The sequence below is a fragment of the Pelobates fuscus genome, chromosome 1 (genome assembly GCF_036172605.1).
Source record: "Pelobates fuscus isolate aPelFus1 chromosome 1, aPelFus1.pri, whole genome shotgun sequence".
In the NCBI taxonomy this organism is placed as follows: Eukaryota; Metazoa; Chordata; class Amphibia; order Anura; family Pelobatidae; genus Pelobates; species Pelobates fuscus.
Window position 1 is genome coordinate 23,476,631 of NC_086317.1, and position 13,277 is coordinate 23,489,907.

General features: G+C 44.2%; 1 protein-coding gene across 2 annotated transcripts in view; it reads left to right on the plus strand.

Annotated features, from left to right (window-relative positions):
• Positions 1 to 13,277, plus strand: part of LOC134586559 (nectin-1-like) — a 78,323-nt gene that overhangs the window by 33,395 nt on the left and 31,651 nt on the right. For both annotated transcript variants that reach the window (XM_063442155.1, XM_063442146.1), the window contains exon 4: positions 8,377 to 8,485. In XM_063442155.1, the coding sequence (XP_063298225.1) occupies positions 8,377 to 8,485 (109 nt within the window). The remainder of the gene's footprint in view (positions 1 to 8,376; positions 8,486 to 13,277) is intronic.

Below are 13,277 nucleotides of genomic sequence, written 5' to 3' on the forward strand. Positions count from 1 at the left end.
GTGATCCAGCTTTCCTAAAACTATTTTGCACTATTGGTCTCTATTTTTGCTTTTGTATTTCATATTTACCACTGAGGATTCAAAGCAAGAACTGAAGAATATACACTCCAGGTCTTCGCTGTACTTTAAGAGACTCTTTATATTATTTTGGTTTATTATCTCTCATTGTCCTACTTAGCGCACCCTGTATTTGTTATATGTGTATATTTGTAATGTATTTATTTTTTTCAAAGAAAGTAATGTAATAAGTACCCACATTGGAAACTTTTGAAACTTTTTTTTTATTTTCTTCATTAAATTATCTAATTAGGACTGATCTGATATAGGGATATTTTAAGAACCCAGTAGATGGATGGATGTATGTATTCTGTAGAAAAAAAGTATACAAAAGTAAAACATTTCTATAAAATTCTTTATATATACATAGTATTCACCCACCATAGCCATGTGTATTACAGACCCCGATTATGTACTTGAACTTCCAGCTGCTGTTCTTTGTCAGTTTAGTAGGACATCCTTGGATTATAAATGTGTCCATGTGATAATGTAGCAATCGGCGGTTAATTGCTTTCCCGGGTGGCCGTCGTTCGGCTACCGACCATGCGGCGGTCGCCCATCTTGGATCCTTTGTTAGCCCAGCGGTGTTTGGTCATCGAGTGCCTGGAACTAAAATCGGCTGCTGGACTTCCAGGCCGTTCGGGAGCACCGGCCCTTCACAAAGTGTGCGCTCAGACCCCAGCTATCTACCGAACGGTCATTCGGCATAATCATACGAATAATGTTAGTTATAGATTTTTGTGTAAAAAGTCGGTTCTGCTGTACGGAGGGATAATCCACTTAACAGGATATTCTAGGGGGGTATCCCTCTCGTACAGCAGTGTATGGTGGGAGAAATGTCCTGTATATTCAGTTCCCCATGTAGTCCTCTATTGTATAACCCCTGTAAAGTGATTAAGGAAACCCCTTGCATGGGGAACCACATAAATACTGGAGCTGTGAATACATTTGTCAGTTGACTTCCAGAACTGTGTTTCGTCCGGTTACTGGGGGATTTGGGATATTGCCTTCATTTCCAGCGCTTCACTTGGATTATTTTCTGTACCAGCGGAGATATTGGGATTTAACATTGCAGCTCCTCTACAATTGGTGGCAAGCGACGGGATCATTCCCACAGCCCAGAAGGACAGCTACAAGACAACACCAGTTTATGGAGTCACAAATTGAGGGCAACGCTAGTACCCGTACAGCGCCCCTATCTACAAAAGAAGCAACTTCAGCAGAGCAGGCATGGCACCCAGCTAAACTCAGAAGGAGTTTGACCGAGAGTTTACATCGCGGCTGGCTTTCTACAGATCCAACCCCCCGGAAAGATCCGTGCAGCTCATGAGGAGACACGTGGAAGAGTACCTGCAGGTCAAAGCAGAGCGGGCACGTGAGTTGGCAGGTTGGGAGAGACCCCAGCGGCCGAGCAAGTTACAGGGAGAGAAGCATGTCGTCCTGCCTCCCCAGCGGCAGTGCGACAGCTACACTCAGGAGGAGTTTGACCGAGAGCTGAGATCGCGGCTGGCTTTCTTTGGACCCAACCCCCCAGAGAGATCCGTGCAGCTCATGAGGAGACACGTGGAAGAGTACCTGCAGGTCAAAGCAGAGTGGGCACGTGAGTTGGCAGGTTGGGAGAGACCTCAGCGGCCGAGTAAGTTACAGGGAGAGATGCGTGTCGTCCTTTCTCCCCAGCGGCAGTATGTATCCCAGGGAGCTGAAGGTGCCATCCTTCCTCCCCAGCGGCAGTGTGTGTCCTTAGGAGAGAAGACAGTTGGTCCCTCTCCCCAGCGGTCAAGTGAGTTACAGGGAGCCGAAGGTGCCGTCCTTCCTCCCCAGCGGCAGTATGTATCCCAGGGAGCTGAAGGTGTCGTCCTTCCTCCCCAGCGGCAGTGTGTGTTCTTAGGAGGGGAGACAGGTGGCCCCTCTCCCCAGCAGTCAAGTGAGTCCCAGGGAGCTGAAGGTGCCGTCCTTCCTCCCCAGCGGCAGTGTGTGTCCTTAGTAGAGAAGACAGTCGGTCCCTCTTCCCAGCAGCCAAGTAAGTTACAGGGAGCCGAAGGTGCCGTCCTTCCTCCCCAGCGGCAGTATGTATCAAAGGGAGCTGAAGGTGTCGTCCTTCCTCCCCAGCGGCAGTGTGTGTTCTTAGGAGAGGAGACCGTTGGTCCCTCTCCCCAGCAGTCAAGTGAGTCCCAGGGAGCTGAAGGTGCCGTCCTTCCTCCCCAGTGGCAGTGTGAGTCCCAGGGAGCCGAAGGTGCCATACTTCCTCCCCAGCAGCAGTGTGTCCGGCAGGGAGCAGAGACAGTCGGTCTCGCTCCCCAGCAGTGGGACAATATATTGAAAGGGGAGACAGTCGGTCCCCCTCTCCACCAGCAGAGACAGTGTAAGGGAGAGGAGCTTGTTACCCCCTCTCCCCAGCGGCAGCGTAGCCCACCAAGGGGAGATGATAAGCCCCACACGGGTGCAGATGGGACCGTGGTCTCAGTGCCCAAACCACAGGGGGTAGGGACGGTCGGTCCAGTCCCCAGCAGCACGGCTGTCTATCCAAAGGGGAAACAGCATGTTTTCCCCTCCAGCAGCAACACTAGGTCCAGAGCGAGGAGCCTACTACCCCTTCTCCTCAGTTGGGCTCGACCAGGCTACTCCCGTGGTAGTGCTGGCACCAGGGTACCGCTGGTCTTTGCCCACTTAGCAACCCACTGATCCGGAGGGCTAGTAAACCCCAGAGCCGTGGTCGAGCCCCTGGACATGGACAAGCTACCCACTACCCCTGGTGCAGTAACCAAATTTTGTGGGTGGGCCACTCTGTTGATTATGTGTTGTGGGTGGGTTGCTGGACTAACCAGGGCACTGACTCGACAGGAGGTCAGATACCCTGTTAGTCTGATTGGTAAAGGGGAGAAATGTGGCGGAACCTACCTCGCCACTGGCCACTAGTGATGTCGCAAACATAAAATTTTCCGTTTGCGAATGGCGAACGCGAACTTCCGCAAATGTTCGCGAACGGGCGAACCGCCATAGACTTCAATAGGCAGGCGAATTTTAAAACCCACAGGGACTCTTTATGGCCACAATAGTGATGGAAAAGTTGTTTCAAGGGGACTAACACCTTGACTGTGGCATGCCGGAGGGGGATCCATGGCAAAACTCCCATGGAAAATTACATAGTTGATGCAGAGTCTGGTTTTAATCCATAAAGGGCATAAATCACCTAACATTCCTAAATTGTTTGGAATAACCTGCTTTAAAACATCAGGTATGATGTTGTATCGATCAGTGTAAGGGTTACGCCTGCTTCACAGTGACAGACCAAACTCCCCGTTTAACGCACCGCAAACAACCGCAAACAGTCCATTTGCACAACCGCAAACTCCCCATTTGCACAAGGTTGGATACCGATCGATGGTTCGATATTCTGAGCCCTCTCTGATTTACTGTACACGACTATTCGATATTCCCACAAATTTTATATAGCATTTTATGTTTGTTTGAGACCACCTTAAAAATATTGGATATCGCAAAAAATCATGATCACTATATACTTTCTCTACAAACCTCTAAAACGAATCAAACTACTCATCCATCCGCTATACCACTTTATCCCACCTAGAACTAGTGCCCAGTTAAAATAATTGACTCTTACTTACCCACACTGAGTCATGCCACACACATTTCACCACTACTCTCACTGAATCCCTCTGACTACGGCTAAATTCATCTTCTACATCAGAACACTACTCCTAAGATTGGGTTGTATCCATGTCTTTGGTCTTTCATTTAGAATAGGGGCAGCTTTGGTCTCCTTCAACACTGACACTCCAGTGCATATTATTAAATAATTGGGCAGATGGAAATCCTCAGTCTACAACCGATATATTCCTCATCCCGAGAAAGAAATGAGGAAAGCTTTTAAAAGTTTGGCTTTGTAAATTTGATGCAATAAGTGTGTTTTTCTTTAATACCTTTTCACCCTCTTTGCATGAACCTGATTTACATATATTACTAATGTGTTTCTGAACATATATATTCTATTATTCACTCACTCACTCTCTGGGCCGGCCTAAGACATCATGCTGCCTAGGTCCAACGATAAATGACTATGGGGGATAATGTATAATAAACACAGGTTACTGGCTATGGGAGGATAATGTATAATAAACACAGGTTACTGGCCATGGGGGGATAATGTATAATAAACACAGGTTACTGGCTATGGGAGGGATAATGTATAATAAACACAGGTTACTGGCTATGGGAGGGATAATGTATAATAAACACAGGTTACTAGCTATGGGGGGATAGTGTATAATAAACACAGGTTACTGGCTATGGGAGGGATAATGTATAATAAACACAGGTTACTGGCTATGGGAGGATAATGTATAATAAACACAGGTTACTGGCTATGGGGGGTAATGTATAATAAGCACAGGTTACTGGCTATGGGAGGATAATGTATAATAAACACAGATTACTGGCTATGGGAGGGATAATGTATAATAAACACAGGTTACTGGCTATGGGGAGGATAATGTATAACAAACACAGGTTACTGGCTATGGGGAGGATAATGTATAATAAACACAGGTTACTGGTTGTGGGGGATAATGTATAATAAACACAGGTTACTGGTTGTGGGGGGATAATGTATAATAAACACAGGTTACTGGCTATGGGGGAGATAATGTATAATAAACACAGGTTACTGGCTATGGGAGGATAATGTATAATAAACACAGGTTACTGGCTATGGGGGGGGATAATGTATAATAAACACAGGTTACTGGCTATGGGGGGATAATGTATAATAAACACAGGTTACTGGCTATGGGGGGGATAATGTATAATAAACACACACAAAAAAAAAGAATGCAGTTTCAGAATTAATCTAAATTGTATGCTTTCTAGGAGGTGGGAGGGAGGGTCTGCTGCTGATTGGCTGGAATGTGTCTGCTGACTGTGAGGTACAGGGTCAATGATGACGAATAGGGGGCGGACCGAACATCGCATATGTTCGCCGTCCGTGGCGAACGCGAACATGCGATGTTCGCCTGGAACTATTCGCCAGCGAACCGTTCGGGACATCACTACTGGCCACTGGAGGAGCCTGATCACCCGCCTCCTGCCACTGGACTATGGCCCCATGTTTAACACTGTTCTTTTCCCTGCAGAAAGGCTGGTTTGTGCCTTTCTGCGGACTGTTAAAGCCATGCTACCCCAGATAGCTATGCCATGGAGCCCAGCCGTATACTGAAAGACTGTATGAAAGACTTTGGCTGCATGGCGATTGAACTGTATGTATGTGATCTGAGCGCCATCCGGTAATAATATGCGCTCAGATCTAAGCTATCTGGGGATAGGTAGAATGTGTATGTTCTATGTGATAAATGTAACAGTATGTATTTTTATGTCTTTTATTGTCCTTTGTCTGCCATGTGGTTAATGGAGTTTTGCCTCTGTCCTTGGAGATAATTGGATTACTTCCCAATTATCTCCAGGACAGAGAGGAGGGATTGTGATGCATTGTGGGATTGTAAGCTTGTGATTGGTCAATGCCCAATATGTTTCCCATCTGGTCCCCTAGGGGAGTGTCCACCAGGTGGGAGACCTGCATAAAAGGCGGGCAGGTAGCCCCAGTAAATCAGTTCTGCTTGACCCTCAAACGAAGTGTCATTTTGTTTTTGGGGGGAATTGGATTGTATGCTGTTACTGACCGATTGCTAGGAGTGTAAACTGTTCGTATGGTTTTTCCTATTCGGCTGTTTACAGCATTTATATCTTTAACAGCATTCGTGTGTTCAGGAGTTGGTAAATTTGTGTGTTTCCTGTTCGGGAGTTTGAGTATGCATGTGTTTGCAATTCGGGAGATTGGTGCTTGCAGCGTGTATTTAAAAGGGGAATATCGCCTAAATGTTTTTTAACCTCTTGTGTGCAAAATGGTCCATTACAGTTATCAATCTGTCCTGCTGCGTTTGTAATTGTCACTAGACCCTATTCTCCATAAATTCATATTTCCATTGGTTTGAGTTGTAGATTTTTTTTGTCAAGCCAGATTGCAGCACATTCCTATGATCACTAATATGCATTTCTCTCCATTTCCTTCTGGTCTGTGTTTCTTAGTGGCCTTAACCTATATTCCAAAGCGGATTATTTATCTTATATTGATAAAGCGTCCAAGAGATGCGAAACGCATTCAGTTTTCTTTAGTGTCATTTATGTAATTTTTGTTTTCCCCTCCGACGCACGGTGTAGGATTTTTTCTCTGTATGGCATTTGTTTGTTTGTCCCTGTCCCCTACCTTGGTGGGCTTGCCATGTTACAGATATTTTAATAAATCTGAATCCCAAGGAAGATTTTTATTCTAAGCACCATAACAAATTTGCATAGTTGCACCCTGCGCTTACTCTCAGCTCTGATATCGACTTAGAACTGCAGTAATTTGTGAAAATCACTGGAGCCCTAATCCTGCATCTCAGACCTGTCAATCAGGCAGCCTGGAACAAGAACATATTGTGTGCAGCATCTGAACACTTCATGCAGAATGTGGACTGCGCCTCTTAACTTTCCAGGATAGGGGGAGCCGAGTCTGGAGTACACATGTTCAGGATGCGGCTCTGCTGACCGCTGTCTTATATATAAACTCAAGGCATCCAAAGTATGTCAGAGAGTTCTACTCAGAACTGATAAATGAAATCTAGCTTAAGGGATAAGCTACTTTTGTTGTCTTTATTTTATAAATCGTTTTGTTTTGTTTTTGGTTCTCAGCGGTGCACCAAGGCAAACTTTGAAAGTGATAAATGTTTTTGTTTTTTATTCATTTAATAAAAAAAAAAATTGCAATGCACTGTATTTATAGTACATAAAAATGACCCCCATTTTACTCTTTTTCCCTTTAACTGGGACCCAAATATCGCTTGTATGGATTGCTCCATCCTGCATCCATTGTTGGAAAAAAGCATGGGGTGTAGCCTCTCTTTTTATATGAAGATGAGTAGATAGAAGTTTTGAAATTAAATGGATTTAGAGCATGCCATTTATACTCTGATTAAAGTGATACTGTCACCAGAAATAAACTTTATATAGCCTGCTTCTATATAGCTTCCTGTAGCTGAATCACTTTTTATTTTTTTCCTAACTTCTAGTTTTCATAACCGGTGGGAGGGGGGTAAAAGACGCCTGCTAGAGATGAATTGCTTTTCTGGCTACTCTCAAAAGGGCCCGTCGGAATGGGGGCAAACCAGCCCAGAAAGCATGTATGTATACAATGTGTCGTCCATGTTAGAACTCCACCCACCTCTGGCGTCAATGCATTTCACATATAAATGCCAGATCCATGTTAGAACTCCACCCACCTCTGGCGTCAATGCATTTCACATATAAATGCCAGATCCATGTTAGAACTCCACCCACCTTTGGTGCCAATGCATTTCACATATAAATGCCATTAAAATGGCTACCTAAAATCACCTGTCTTAGCAAACAAATATGGGACTCTGTTACACTATATGGCCATATCGTGTTAAGCTCACCACTATGTCTCAGTACCCCAATATAGGTGGGTCCTATACTAATTTCAATATGGAAGATAATATGCTAACTGCCATACTTACAGCTTAAACTTCTTCTAGATACGTTCTCTTTAGTTGATGCTTTCCTTTTGTCACCTCCAACGGGGCACCCATAGTGGATAGAAGGAGTGATCCATCCAAAGGTAATCTGATCTGGATTCCAAATATACACAGAAATAATGGGAATTGGGGGCACACCTGGAACATTCATTTCTAAGTAGTGGTGATACCGTAAAGACCAAAATATATACAAAATACAGATTAAGGAAGAGCGCACACAAACAAAAAAATACTGTTTTAAATTTTACAAGGCTACTTAAAATCACCTGTCTTAGCAAACAAATATTGGGATTCAGTTCCACCATATGGCCATACTGTGTTAAGCCCACCACTACTTCACAGTACCCCAGTATTGGTGGCTCCTGCAATGATTCCAAAGTGGGAGATTATTATGATAACTTACTTACTCAATAATAAATGCCTTATGAGAACTCTTACTTGACTTATTATTATTATTATTATTATTATTATAGCCACCACCCACTGACTTCAGGTGCAGCAGCCCCTCATTATTCGATAAGACTTCGACTGATTTGTCCTCCATTCTTTAAATTGAAGCCCCTACCAGATGCATGTGGGTGGGTGTATGAGAAGACATGCAGCCAATGTACGTTACTAGAGACTTTCCAGCAATAACCGTTCACTAGTCTTTTATTGCAGCGAGCAGGCACAAAATATCATTTAAAAAAAAAATGTTTTTTCCTTGATTCAGATCCTCCTCAAGATGTCAATATTACAGTGCACAGGAATGCAGCAGAAGGGAAATTGGAGCTTAAATGTCTGGCAGATGCCAACCCGCCTGTATCTTACACATGGAAGAGGTAAGTCGAGCGCGGAATCAGGTGTAGCAAATGTATGTTAAATTGATTAAAGGCAAGACAAACCATTTACTGTGTGACCAATGACTATTAAAGGGATTTTTAAACCACAAATCCGCCTATTCTTATTTCATAGGTTTTGGTGACACAAGGTTTTAACCCTTGTATCCTGCACACAATTCCTTATAACTGTAGCGATTTGCAAAATTGTCATTGTGTGTCTGACGCCAAAGGAGAAGCTGTCCCATTCAAATATTTGTACATTGTGTGCGCATGGTATGTAAATTCCCACCTATGCCTGAGCCGTGGTAGCGTATCTGCGAATTTATCAGGTCCTCACAAAAAGCTGCGAATTGAGGTGCCAGCAAAAAGTACTGCAGAATAATATGAAAACACCCATTCACACCTCACTCTCTTAATGTCATCATACTCTGTATTTTTTCCTTAAATACAGTTGTGTATGACATCCCTAAATGTCCAAAGAAGGCTGAAATGATTGTCTGGGTTTACCATATCTCTTATTTAGACGGCACTTTCCAGCATTTCAGATGTTGACTGCCCTTATGGGTGGGCTCTGTCTGATATGCAAATAGTACAGATTCTCATTGTAACGGCACAAGTGAATAATAAAACATTCTGAGACCAGTTTGGGGACTAACTGAAGGGCAAACTATCGAGTAGTTTTGGGGCATTTGCCCATTCTCAGAGTGCTTTTATTCTCTGTTTTTTCTCTAAGCCCATTCTTCAATAATAAACCAACTACCCGGGAACTGGCAACCTACTATGGATTGCTCCATCCTGCATCCAGTTGTAGTTATATGGTGCCCAGAAGCTGAAGAAACCTTTAAAAATCTGAAGGAAGCTATCTGTAGCTTCTGTCTTAGTTACCCCAGATTTTTCTAGAGATTTTATAGTACAGACCGATGCTTCTGAAGTGGGCTTAGGGGCAGTCCTTTCACATGAATACCAGGGTGAAAAATACCCTGTCCTTTCTTTTGGCAGGACGTTAAACCCACATGAGAAGAACTACTCCATTGTTGAGAAGGAATGTCTTGCCATTAAGTGGGCATTAGACTCTCTTAAGTACTACCTGTTTGGTAGTAAATTCAGATTGATAACGGACCATGCATCTCTTACGTGGATGTGTCAGAACAAAGGGAATAACTCCAGGGTAACCAGATGGTTCCTGAGTTTGCAATCTTTTCATTTCACTGTTGAACACAGGGCAGGTCTAAAACAAGGAATTGCTGATGGGCTTTCCAGGGTACACTCTCTGATGTCCATGGTCACTCAAACCCATAGCTATGAGCTAGGCGGGAGGATATGTGAGTGAAAATGCGGCATGGTGGTTGAGCGAAGAAATATCAGACCTGCCGTTAAATGTCCCAGGGACAGATGTTATGAGAGCAGAGTGGGCCAGTGCTCCAATAGCACTAGTTGCTATGTAACAGATAAACCAGAACTTGTATTTAACTTAATAGTTCCACAGATGTGACTACTTTCAACTCACCTGTAGCTGGTCAATTAGCAGGCATGCTTTTAAATGAAGGGATCAGCCTGCTGCAGAGAGAGGGAGAAAAAGCCAGCTAGGAGAGCTGAAATACAGAGGAATGGTGTGACTTGCATGTATATTTTGTTATTGTAAGTGGGAAAGCCACCCAATTCCAGATAGTGATAGATATAGTGATAGTGATTACTGTGTTTAGTAAGTGCTCAAACAAGAGCAAGGAATTTTTTTTTTTTTTTTTAACCTCCCTGGCGGTATGATTATGTCAGGAATTTTGTACCAAAAGCGGTACCATTTTTTTGCATGGAAATTTGGTGTTATGTATTGTAGGCCAGTAATTACTTTCTTAAACCTGACCAAAAGTACTCTCAGATGTGATAAAGTTTGAAACATAAAATCATGAATTATAATCTAATAAATAATATAATTTTATTCAATAATGTAATAAATAATGAAATTTGTCAAACAAAGAAAATTCAGTAAACATCCTGGGTGTGGTAAATTTTGAAACATGGGACTGCACAGAGACCGACATCACAATCAGGGCAATGGAATCTGGTTTCCTTTCGGATTTTTTTTCCATTGCTATCTCGCTTTGAGCAGCAAACTACGCACATCCTTGTAGGTGCTTCCTTTTTTGCGGTTGGCGGGATGTAATCCATAAAGTGACGACCAGTCAGGCGTTCTGGGTTGACAACGTCAACAGCACGACGTCCAGATCTGTTCACGGCCACTGATGCCGTTTGGTAGTTCACAAAAATCCGCTCCGCCACCTTCCAGATAAAGTCAGAATGAACAAGAGGCATGTCACTCTTTCCTTTGTGCAGTATATAGGCATTCCAGAGGCATTGTTCCAGTAGATGCCTGAAGATTTTTTTGTAATATTTTTTTTGTTGTTTCCGCATAGCCGGATAAAATGTCATCGCCTGATCAGCTCTATCGACTCCTCCCATGGTGTTGTTGTAGTCAATCACAAGTCGTGGCTTCATGACATCTTTCCCACCTCTTGTGTGGACCATGGCAGTGGAGGTGTTATGCACTGTACTCATTAGGCATACGTCTTTTTTGTCACGCCAACGCATTGCCATCATCTTTCCTTTCTGCCAGGCAACCATTTCTCCTGTTTTCAGTTTTTGCTTGGCAAACATAGATGGCAGTTCACGTCGGTTGGCCCTAACGGTTCCATATCCATCAGTCTTGTGTTTTATCAGAAACTCGTACAGCTCAGGCGATGTGTAAAAGTTGTCCGTTGTCACACAATACCCCTGATTCAGCAATGGCTCAAGCAGTGTAAGGACTGATGACGTTGCCATCCCATAGCCGCTGTACCTGGGGTTGAATTGTGTTCCTTTACCGGTGTATATGACGGAATTCCATATATAGCCAGTGGCACACTCGCAGAGCATATAGGATTTTATTCCAAACCGTGCTCTCTTGGATGCGATGTATTGAATCCAGCTGAGGCGTCCCTTGTAAGCCATCAGACTTTCATCAATGCTGATGTCTCTATCTGGCACATAGGCCTGCTGGAAATTTTTTAGGATCATTTGGTATACTTCCCAGATCTTCTTGAGTTTTGGCGCTGGATGTGTGGCTTCGTCAAATTCCTCGTTGTTGGTGAAGTGCAAATTCTTCATTATGAGGGAAAATCGGTACTCGGACATGATGGTGCCAAAAAATGGGGTTGCCAGCAATTTATTGGTAGTCCATTTACCATTTCTGCTGGGGTTTCCCCACCACCCCCTGAAGAAGTATTAGCCCCAGAAACTTCCAGATGTCCTCGTTAGTCACCGGTTTCCATTTTCTGTTCCTGGAAAACTTGCTATGCAGAGTAGCTGATTGCTGCTCGTTGTAGCGATTTGTCTCCGTGACAATCTTTTCAATGACGTCATCTGAGAGAAATAATTTTAGGTATGCCAAAGGATCATTGTGCTCAACGTCTACCTTCATCCCAGGTGATCCAGTAAACGGAAATCTTGGCGGCGGTACCTCATCCATACCGCAATCAATAAGGCACCAAGTGCGCACATAACTGAGCTCGGGTGCAGAATCGTCGCTGTCGCCACTACTCTGGTCACTGTCAGAGTCGGATGACGAATCTTGCCACGAATCGCTATCGCCGTCGCTCAATTCTGCGAGCGGCTCTGTGTCGCTGCCGCTGTCACTCATCTGATCCAAAGCCGCTTTGGAGATGCTAAAGTGACGCTTTGATGCCATGGTAAAAAAAAATATTTTATGGGCAGAAATTACAGCAAAAGGGGTAGGCAGGGCAGTGTAGGATGATCTGAGGTGATACTGTGTCAAATCTGAGGTGATACAATGTAATCTGACAGGATTACACTGTATCACCTAACTTTGTGTGTGTCACTTTTAGAACTTTTAGACATTTGAATTACCCGCCCAGTTCCGCACCCATGAGCCTCTGCGGCTCACAGAGACGGATCCGGGAGGGCAGATGGAGGCATCCGCCGGGGCTCTCACCGGCAATCACAGCGGGGACATCGCTGGATCGCAGGGAGAAGGTAAGGAGACTCTGAGTTTTCTACCCCGAGCGTGACTCGGGGTTACCGCTTCTGGCAGCGAAAATTAACCCCGAGTCACGCTCGGGAATACCGCTAGGGAGGTTAAAGCACCTGTATATTTTGCACCAAATACATCGGGAAAACTGAGCTAGATGTGTCCTTGACTTTGATTACCCTAGAAGGCTGTGGTTACTGTAAGATCTGTGACAAAATCCTACCTGTAAAAGAGGTGGTTTGTTACAACTGACAGACATACAAATGGGATAACACTACCCTCGTACATGATACACTGACAGACATAAAAATGGTCTGGAACTGCCTTCGTACACGATACACTGGCTGACATTGAAATGAGATGGCACTGCCTTCATACACGATACACTAACAGACATACAAAGACAGAGAACTAAGGGCAAACTTCTTAGGTATTACCTGCTTACTGCCATGACTGACCAACTAACTGTGAACCAACCTCTCATTGATTAATGTACCAGAAACCCGGGAGCCTGTAGCTTAATGCCTGGCACCACAGGCAGTGCACTGAGAATACTGCTACTTGTCAGGGACCAGGAACCAGACAGAGACAGAAGTAGATGCAAACACACCTTTATTAATAAATAACAAATAATAAACAAAAGCAAAGTCCAGGAATCAAGCAGGGGTCAGTCACCAGAGCGGGTAGTCAGACAAGCCAGGATCAGGAGCACGGAGAGCAGCGGAGTCAGGAACAAGGCCGGAGTCAGGAACCAGGATCAAACAGGAAACA